The 10,688-nt window shown below is 40.7% G+C and overlaps 1 protein-coding gene across 8 annotated transcripts in view; it reads left to right on the top strand.

Annotated features, from left to right (window-relative positions):
- The first annotated feature begins 694 nt into the window (after nt 1–694).
- Nucleotides 695–10,688, top strand: part of FBXL2 (F-box and leucine rich repeat protein 2) — an 83,038-nt gene continuing 73,044 nt past the window's right edge. For all 8 annotated transcript variants that reach the window (XR_010883450.1, XR_010883448.1, XR_010883449.1 and 5 more), the window contains exon 1: nt 695–742. Coding sequence is in view for 4 of the 8 variants with exons in the window: in XM_067291322.1 (XP_067147423.1) it covers nt 740–742 (3 nt within the window). In the remaining 4 variants the exon portion in view is untranslated. The remainder of the gene's footprint in view (nt 743–10,688) is intronic.

Genomic DNA, 10,688 nt, shown 5'->3' with positions numbered 1-10,688 from the left:
CAGGTCTCAGCCCCTCCAGTTTACCATCCAGGATCTTGGACAAATGTGTCTTCAGCTGTCGCTTCAGCTACTATGCCAGCCTGCAAACTGGAAGAGCAGAAAGCAGATAAACCTCCTCTTTGGACCAATGCAGTACTAACATCCAGCAGACTTTTAAGAGAGCAATCAGCTAAGACCAGTACAGCCAAGCAGCTATATCGGCCCTTCTTCTCCTGCAATTTTAAATCTCAAGAGCCAACGGGTGAGAACTACCAATTCCTTCCTATTACCAAAAAAAAAAAAAAAAAAAAGCGCAGGAAAATTGAAACCACACGACACGCTGTAGCCAGCCACCTGGGGGGCAGGCACACGGCAGCCTCCCCAGCCGTTGAGGCCGGCTGGGGCTGCGGGAGGCACGCGGCCAGGCCGCGAGGAGGCCGCCCAGCCCCAGGAGCCGCCGGGAAGGCCCAGCGGCCCACGGCCCAACCACCACCCCCTTCCCCGCCGCCATGTCACCGTCCCCCTCACGGCGCCACCTGGGGCGGGGGGGAGGGGCCGGCGGCCCAGGAGGTGGGGCGGGACGGCCCCACCGCGCAGGGGCGGCGCCGGTCACGTGAGCTGCCGCCGGCCCCGCCCCGCCCCAGCTCTGGCAGCGGCAGCGGCAGCGGCGGGGGTGCGCGCGCGCGCGGACGTTGCACCTGGCGCCTTCCTCGGGGCTCCGCGTCGCCAGGACAACCGGCCTCGCCGCGGCGCCTCTGCCATGGTGAGCGAGCGGCGCGGCCCGGCGCGGCGCGGCGCGGCGCAGCGCGGCCTCCCCCCCCGCCGCCGCCGCTGCTCGTTAGGGGGCCGGCCCGGCGGCTCGGAGCCCAGGGCGGTTGGGCGGCGGCGGTTGGGCGATGGCGCGCGGCAGGTGGCGGGCGTGGCGCAGGTGGCGCCCTGCCGCGGCGTGCGTGCGTGCGTGCGTGCGTGTGTGTGTGTGTGTTGGGGGGGTGCTGGTGGGGACACGCGTAACGTCTGCACATAGGCGGTGTTGGTATATATAACGTATGGACGGGTGTGCGTGCCGTACCGGGCGGGTGCCCCTGTGCCGCCCCGGGGCGGGGGCCGTGTCGTCCGTGTACAGAGCGGGTGGGATGTGTGATCCCCCTGCATGGCACAGGGGAAGGGATAACGTGTGTGTGTCTGTGTGCAGAGCAGGTGAGGTGTGGCAGGGTTTGTTGTCCCTTTATATAACATGGGGGGGGGAAGATACTGTGTGTATATGTGTGCACAGAGCAGATGGGGGGTGACAGGGGTGTGTTTGCCCCCCATATAAAGTATAGAGGAGGCAAACGTGTCAGTGCATGAAGCAGATGTAGGGTATGACAGACTGGATGCACGGGGCACTGGGGTGTGGCATCGTGCTGTTTATGTGCTTGTGCATGTGCAGTAAGCGAGGGCGAGACCTGGGCTGTGTGTGTAGAGCAGATACAAGGTGTGACACGAGGGTGATAATTGTGCATGTGTGTCAGTGTGTGTGTCTGTGTGCTAGGGTGTGACACTGTGCAGGGATATGACATGGCATCATATGTATGTAGTTACAGCTGTGTACTGCTGTGTGGTATGGGCTGTGTGTGGTATGGGCTGTGTGTGGTATGGGCTGTGTGTATGTGTACATATAGCGAACATTGGATACTGGAATGTGGATATTATAGACCTGTATGCTATAGGTGTGGCAAGGATTATCTATGCTTTTATATGTATGTAGCTGATAAATGATATGGTATTTTGTGTGTGTGTGTGTAGAGTGGCTATTGCTTATGTATAAGTGTACGTAGCTGTGATGGCTTGATGTGTGTGCACACATATCATACGATATCATACAATATGTGGTATGTATGTGGTAGGCATGAGGTGTACTGCATGTGTATGTGTAGAAGGTGTGTCATGGGATATGTGTGTGCCAAGGGTGCAACAGAGGAAGAAGAGTGTGTACTGTGTACGTGGGGAGTATGTGAGGATGTGAGACAGCATGTGCATGCATCAATTGAAAGGGAGACGTGCATCATTATGTTGTGAAAGGAAGATGATAAGGCGTGTAAGGGGCAGTGTGTAGGGATAGACATGGCATGTTTGGAAAGGGTGTTGGTATGATCCCTGTTTTCAGTTACAAGTATCTGATGCCTCCTTGCTTCACAGCAATAGTTTTATACAGGAAGAAGGCAGAGTTGCCAGCTTTTGACATGTGGGCAGATGTGCTGTGTTTTAAGGCAGAAGGTCGCTTGTACATGTATATGTGTGTGCATTTGTGTCTAATGGTAGTAGACTTCCTGTAGCTCTTCATATGTGGAAAAAATAAGTGCCAAACCTTACAGAGGGGAGGAAGATGTGTGTGTATGCCTGTGGTGTTGTCCTAGGTTCATGCTGAACCTTGGTGCCTAGTAACTCTTCTTTTTCTTCTTCCTTTGAATAAAGGCTTGTTCATGCTGCTTCCCTTTCTTCTCTGGCTCTTTGTCTTCTGTTCTTTCCTGATCTAGCTTGTGTGTTTTGAACCTGACAAAACAACCTTGAAAACTAAAATGTGAGGTGAAATAAAAATCTGGATGGATTGTGTGGGCTTGAAATACACTTCTATGTACTGTCATGTTTTGGAAGTTGATGGATTTGGTTCGCAAAGGTTTTGTTGCGGAAATCTCTGCTGTTACAAGGTAGAGTAAACATCAGTGAATGTGGCTGCTGACTGTGTAGCATTGGTGAGGTGGTTGTGATGCGACTTAACAAAGTGTCCTACTTTACATCAGTATTCCATCACACTTCCTATTGTAGCTTATCTGATGTGAGATATCTTAGAGTCTGATATGTATTTATCTCATGTTCTAAACTTAGGAGACAAACTGACCAACAATGAACAAAAAGTTTTATAAACAGTTTTACAATATAAGTAAATGTCTTCTATTTAATGAACTTCAGAACCAAGTATAAACTTTTCCTTCGTGGTCCATTTTAACAATTCTCATTAGGTATCTTTAACAATCTAAATTCAGAAGGCACAGAATTTGCAAAGAACTGAATAGCTGCTGTAGCTGCACAGGTAAAATCTCATAAATTATACCAGATAAGCCTTACTGTAGTGCATATTAAGGTTCTGATATTGGACAGCTCCATAGTTGCACCTGACAGCTGCTAAAAATAGGATGAAATAATATATATGTATTTTTTGTATGTTTCAGAAGCTTTGCTCAAAGAATGCTTATACTTGAATCATTCTCTGTTACAGGATTAGCCCTGTTGAGGTTGCTCTCTCCCTCTTATTTCTTCATGGCTGCATAGTTTAAAATAAAAGAAAGACAAGGAAGGAATTAATTTTAGCCAATTAACATCAGACCTTATAATATAAGGTATAGAGTGTTCCTACATTGTTCCTACAAATCAGAAGAACGATTAGCTTATTGCTAGCTTATTTTGACAAAAAAAAGCAGACTGAGGGATTTGGTGATCTTAATTAAAATCGGAGATAACATGGGGGTAATAAATGTGGGAAGTTTAAAATAAAAGAAGTTTAAAATAAAAGTCATGTTTCTGTTGAAGCATAGCAACTATTTTTAAGTTAGAAAAGTAGTACTAGTCTTGGCACTGTGGCAATATTGATCTGAATGCTTAAGCCAGCAGAAGGCTACACATTACCAGTATTTCAGCAGTTTTGTCAATTAGAAATCAGAATAACTATAGTAATTTGTAAATTGTTATCTACTTGTGTAATAATTCTGGCATTGTTTTTACTGAATCAGAAGTGCACATAAACTAGATATACTAAGTATGACAAAAACATACGAAATTGTGAAATTGAAGTTTCTCCCTCACAGCTCAGGCTGTAGTTAGTTCAGACAATAGACACAACATTCATTTGCATTCTTTATTATAACCTGTTTAGGAATGTTATTCATATACTCCATGGATATCTCCATTTTTCTTTTTATGTTTTAGCACAATATCATAACTGTTACAATTTCTGATAATATTTGAGCTAGGTATTTTGGGTGACTTCATTTGAATATAATAAGGTTGGAGCCCAGTCCTCTGCGCTTTTGCAAATCAGCTTTCCCACTGAACTTTTAACACGTGGTTAGATATTTTAATTGTTTGTGAAGATTCTGAGAAGGAAAAATGCAAACACAGAATAACTTCTAAATGACAAAAGTCAAACTCTGCTTCTTGCTGCAGCTTGCTAGGGTACCATAAATTTGAAACTGCCATACTTTATTGTACTAGAAATCTACCTAAATCACTGTCTGACTGTGATGAAGGTCAGTATCTTGTGTTTAAGAGAATTGCTGCAGCAAGGCTTTCTTCCAACTCCTCCAAATTAGGTAGAATTCGACTTTGTTACCTGAGTGTTAACACAAATGATTTGCATAGCATATTAAGAACCTCATTTTTTTTCAGTAGTAGATATTTGTTTGTCATGCCTTTCTGATCTACTCCTTTATCCTAGAATCTGAAATAAATTAATTTTATTGTTAACAATGCAAGGAGAAGTCTTTACCATTATTAAAATGGAAAAAGATAAGTGTAAGGTGTTAAGGGTGTGTAATGATGGACCTGGAATTCACAATACATTAGTATTTTCTATATCAAATCCATGTTTATTTTTCAGGGTTAAGAAATTACTTGTATCTATTTGTCAAACTTAAAATCAGTTTGTCATTTGTGAACTTGAAGATTTTTATTGATAGTTTGTGAAAATCAAACTTTCCTCTCTGACTGATTTTCATCATGCTATGAATGTCTGAGAATGCGTATATAGTGTGATTTTTATTTTTATTTTTTTAACAAGGGAGCATGAAACCAAATTGATCATCTTTGTGATGAGACAAATTTTAGTTTGAATATGCAGTCCCTATGAATGACATTGTGGTGGAAGCTGCCTTAGAGTCTGTTGCAGTACTTCTGCTTTGAGTTGCAAAGTTACTTGAGTAGTCAAAGGGAAGTATCTTTTCCAGGTGTTTCAAACTTACGCTTTTTCAAATTGCATTTGAGTCTCTGTTTTGCATTTGAGGAAGGATTTGTTATTTACCTGCTGAAGGAAAAGAAGGCATAGTATCTGGAAGATGCATAATTTAGCTTTGCGATGGGCTAAAGTTGACAGCTACTTTATCCATCAGATTTTAGTCTTCTGCCACAGGTCTGTTGCTCTTTAGGCCTGCAAAGTAGATGATACAGGTTTTCTTGTGTACCACTTTAACAGTCAAATCTTCACATTACTTCAGTTGAATGCTTTATTTTCTAAGAATAATGTATAAATGCTTCATCATGTACTTTTTTTATTTTGGAATGCATAATCTTAAAGAAATAGAAGAGTAAAGGACAGATACCTGAAGCAGGAAATACTCAGTCGTTAAAATATTTAAAAAAACAAAACAAAAAAATCCTCCATCAGTTGAAGTCTTAGCAAGGAATATATGAATAAGGGGTGGAGTTCCCCTTCAGCAGGTGATGAGGATTAAACCTTACCAAATCCATTTTTTAATCTAGCTTCTTATATATGTTTAAAGAAAATTATGGTACAATTAACTTTTTCCAAACTCCTTATTGTTTAAACCGTCTTCTTCTGAGCTTCACCCAGTCTCTAGTCATCAGAGATTAAGAGATTTTTTCTTTTATCCATACATACTTCAGGTTTCTTGTACCATCTTTGGTAGTGGTTAGATCGAGATGCTTTAAAAAGGCAAAGGGTGGACTAGGTGGATCATAATCTGCGTGGAGTGACTATTTCATGTTAGAGTGGTCTTCCCTGTAGCTCCCATCTCTGGCTACAAGAGACTGAAGACTAATAACATCGCGGGGAGCAGGACTTGCAAATTTTTTTTTTCAAATAGTAGTGTAACACCTGTTTCAATTGGTTAGGTATTGGATTGAGCCTCATGTCTTATGTCTTGCAGGCTACCAAACATCAGTTAGATGATAGTGGGTATTGATAAAACATTACCCTTCAACTGAATTCTAGGCCTGCAAATAGTTCAGGCCATGGCCTGCAAATAATTAGGGTCATTAGTAATTCCCCAAGCCATTGGATTTCCCCTTTATAATTTTCAACAAGTTAATTTGAATTTGATAACTATTACACTCAAATTCCTTGAGGACAGTCTGCATTTCCTGAAAGGTTAAGACAGTACCGCTGAAAAATTCAAAAAGCTTTTTCTGTGAGGTTGTTTCATACCTCTTTGGTTTATATCAGAATTTATAATGCAACAAAAGTTTGAATAAATCTCTGTCATTGCAATTTAAATAATGGTGCTGGTAAGACAGCAGTATGTGAAACTATATTTAATATGTGGGACTAATTCAGAGGATTGTTTTCTCTTTGACTTGCTGGGAGACAAGATAAGTCTTGCAATAAGCAGCTAACAGTCTCATGCCAGCGCAGGTAACAAGTTAGGCTAACCTGTTAGGCCTTAGCAACTTGATTGCTTGGAATAGTTGAGCAGCTCTAAAAAAGACTAGATTGGTGATTTCCAACTTTGTTGTTCTCAGAAGGTGACAACTCTTCTGAAAAACGCACAGGAAGGGGTGATGTCAGCTGTTCTGTCAGCTGAGAATTGACGGGTGTGTTCAAGACAGCAGACGGGGTAGCCTCCAAGCTCCTCCTGCTCTATGTTAAGAGATAGCTGAGTTGTTTTGGCCAAAGGCCTCGAGGTAGAGCTGTGTGACCAAGGGGATTAACACTGAGGCATTCATGAATGACCTCGATCTGTTACACATTGAGGACAGGGTCTTGCAGAGCCAGACAGATTACCTCTAGTAAAATGATGCAAATGATGTAGTCTGAGTACCAGTGCTGGCAAAACAATAAGGATGGCTTTTTTGGAAGGAACGAAAACCAAGCAGCAAAGTGGATGGTGTAGCCAGCTGTTTCTGCCTGGCAAGTTTTATTATACTGGCCAGTGCTCCCTCTGGGGAAACTTTGAAGGCAATATGGCCCTGGTAGGCAGCCCTAGGTCAGCGCAAGGCATTGTGGAAAGACAGAGATCTGTCTGGATGTGTGTTGGATGTTGTTCTCTGAAGCTGAGACTTAGCATTTTAAGAAGACCAATGCATCAAGAAAAAGAGGCTTTTGGTATCAGGTGTTAATTGCGTTTGATCAGTCAGCTTCCGGCAGTGCTGGAGGAGACAAGATCCTTTAGAAAGATCAGCGTAAAAGATGCAGTAGCTATCTCAGCAGTGAAGAGGAAGCTTATTGCCTACTGAAGACAATGCACTGGGCTCTGGTAGAGGGTATCCAGCCATGGCAGTGGTTAGCTGCCATGGCAGGACAGAATGGCTGGGGTTTTAATCTGTGCAAAATCAAAGCCAGAGAGGGTGCAGTCAGGAGCTAGAGTTAGGGCTGATAGCCTGGAGGGCAGATAGTGTCTGTGTGTGGGAGTAGAAGATTATACCACCTTCTGACTTCAGCATCTGTGGCAGCAGTGTTACTGGAGTTATGTAGTCTTTGTGCTATAGGTAGGCTTGGTTTTTAATGAGATTGCATTCTGAGGTTTAGTTTTGCGTTTCATAATTTTATTGATTATACAGAAAGGTTTACTGTAGGTTCAAATTTAACAACAGTCTTGTGCTATCAGCTGTTGTCTTTGATATTACTTATTTCAGTTCTGTTAGCAACGCATATTATCCATTCTCTTGTCTAACACTCTTCTTGTTGCCTAGATACAGCTACTAGATTTTGCTAGATTTTGCTACTTGCATAGCGTTAAATGATTCTGCTTGTCTGCCTAAGTCTACTGTATTAATTGTTCATCTCTAGAGGAAGCACCAGCTAGCAGTGATTCTCTAACCATTAGGAAGGAGCTTGTAGTGTAACATACAAGATAATCTTTAATTTATAGTAAAGAAAGATTATTTTCCTTTTTCCCCCCCCCTTTTTTTTTCTTACTGTGGTTGAATATATAGATTTTTAGTATGCTGTTGGTTACTTTAGTGTGCTCATGAACAGCTCTGGTGGCAAAGCTGATCTCACTTTCTTTTCACTATAGCAAGAAGCAATTTCAGTAGCACAGCAAAGGTGAAATTGCGTAGGCAACAATTAAGTCTTTCCACTGAGGAGAGATGTGTAGCAAGCTGGTAGGTTTTGTGTTTGGTGACAAAAAATCTGCACATCAGGGGAACTGATTAAAACTTTAATTTTATTTTGTCAGGATTTTCCTTTAAAACATCTAGTTTTTATGATGCCTATTACTGCGTAAGTTACACTAAATAAATACTGTTCTTGCCAGTAAAAACCTGAAAGACTTGTTTTACATATAGAAATGTTTACAATTTAACTAGGAAGTATGCTGTGTCAATAACAGGAGAAGGGAAACGCATGGATTTTAATTTTAAACTACTGTCTCATTTGGTGACAGTGACCCAATCTTGGGTTGTATTCCTGACTTGATAAGTATTTCAGCCGTATTTTCAGTATATATCTTCTTTCTCTTTTTGCTGAATGTTGTGTGGGGTTTCTCAGACTTCCTATTCCCTCTTCCCACACCATTTACTCATAGGTGCTTGTTTCAACACCCTATTAAGCAAAGTTATTTTTGAGAAACTGATTTTAATAATTTTTGATTTGAAAAGTTGGCAGGTTGAAAGCCCTCTCATCCACTCTGATTTTAGTGGAAACTAGACACCTAAATATCTCTGTGGAACTAAGCCGTAATGGCTAATCTTCTAGCATAACTGTTTCAAATGTAAAGGATATAGTTCTCTTTATTAGAGGACTGAAGGACAATGAAAATTTCACCATTGAAAAAAAATTAAAGGCTGTCAACAAAATTTAATATATAACCTTATTTTAATGCTGAAATATTAGTTAACAGGAATTTCTGAGTCTTTCAAATGAGCACAGTTAAGCCAGGATGAAAATTCCTTTGTTTCTTCATATAGAAAAATGACCTTTTTTGAGCATGTTACAGTTCCTTACCAGATTGGGTACAAAACCCCATAGCTGTAACTCCAACAATTAAAAGATTCTTCAGCTCAGTATTTCTGGTTCAAATGAGAGATTTGTCACTAACTGTTAGAGAGACCAAAAGAGAATACATTGCCAGTTTTAATGGTGGCAAGCTAAGTGTGGTGTAACAGGAAGTTATGGTCTAGGACTAATGATAGGGTGGCTAATAATGTGGAAGAGGAAGCAAAAGGTGAGATTATTCCTCTTAGTTTTAGATTTGACAGATTTACACAATAGATAAAGTTACTTTCCTTACACAGTGAGGACATGCAACAAAAAATTGTAAATAGTAGATACTGACAGAATTTGGTGTAAACAAATAAAAGGCCCTTTTTAAGGAAATCTTCAATTGTAGCTCATTATAACTAATCTAGAAAAAATACACTGAAGGTACCACAAACAGACAGAGGTCAGTTAAGGAACATGAGCAATCTTGTTCATGGACACTATAAATGCAATTATTTTGCAACTAATAAGCAATTAGTTGTGGAAGCAATTAGTTGTGTTGGTAGAGCATCATTACAATTTCTTCTCTCTCTCTCAGTCTTTTTTTTTTTTAATGTTGAGGTTTTCTGTATCCCTGTTTACATTTACAGGAATGTTAGAGCTGGTTTTAGAATAACATTCCATTACATATTTTCAGTCTCTCCTTTCTCTCAGTGAACAGATCTGTCTATGGTGTTTCAGTGTTCTTGTTGCAGTAAAAAGCACACTTTTCTGGAGTTCAAGAGAGTGAATGCCCTGTCATTAACACAGTGAAACTTGCTATCAAGTGCAAAAGTAAACAAAGAAAGAAATATTCTTTCTATGTCCACAGTATTTTTAACTGATATTTCATTATATTATTGTATACAGGTATTTTGAGGGCATGTCATTGTCAGCACTATCTGTAACTGAAGACAAATCATATTTGACAAGGTTATGAGAATGTTATTTGTATTAGCTGATGAACTGTTACTTGAATGATTTTTTTTATGTTATTGTTATCTATTATAAAATAGTAGATAAAATAGAAACAGAAAACACCTAGCGAAAGTCATGTGACAAAAATCAAGCAAAGATTTAAAGGACAGGACTGTTTACTTGAGAGAGGTGACATGACTGGAATGGAGGCCGACGTAGGACCCAGGGTATTTACTTTTTTAATGGAAGTTTTATATGGTCAGGAACTCTTCAAAGAAGAAATATATTGTCCTGTATTCACCTTTTCTCTTTTCTCTCCACCTGTACGCTATCAAAATTACTTGACAAAATTTCATCTAGATGTCTGCCCAGTTGTCCCTTGCCTCCTCTTCATTTGGAGAAAGAGTAGTATTGAAGAGCCTTTTAAAAAAACCCCAACAAACTCTCTCTTCTAAAAGGAGCAGTTTTGAGATGCAAATACAATACCGCTCTAGAGGCTAATATACTTTTTCAGAGTAAGGGTACTTTAAAGAGGCACGTTCATTTTTCTAAATATTCTTATTCCATAAAAACAATACTTTGATGTGATAACTGTAGCTAGTGCATTAAGGAGACAAAAATCATTGTCTGAAAAAAAATACCTGTGAATCTGTCTTGACCTGTGACTTTTCTAGCAGATACGGTACCTTACCTGTGGTGGGGCAAGTCACATGCTTCTCATGTTCAGTAGTGAAAGCTGCGTTTTTTCGGTTTAACTGGGATTCCTAAATTCTAACATATTGGTCATGTTTGGTGTCATCTATTTGACATAGTTTGTCAGTCTCACTTTAAGTTAAATTCA

Source organism: Apteryx mantelli, chromosome 2 (genome assembly GCF_036417845.1).
Source record: "Apteryx mantelli isolate bAptMan1 chromosome 2, bAptMan1.hap1, whole genome shotgun sequence".
Lineage (NCBI taxonomy): Eukaryota > Metazoa > Chordata > Aves > Apterygiformes > Apterygidae > Apteryx > Apteryx mantelli.
Note: the sequence above shows the minus strand (reverse complement) of the source record. Positions and strands in the feature narration are given on the sequence as shown.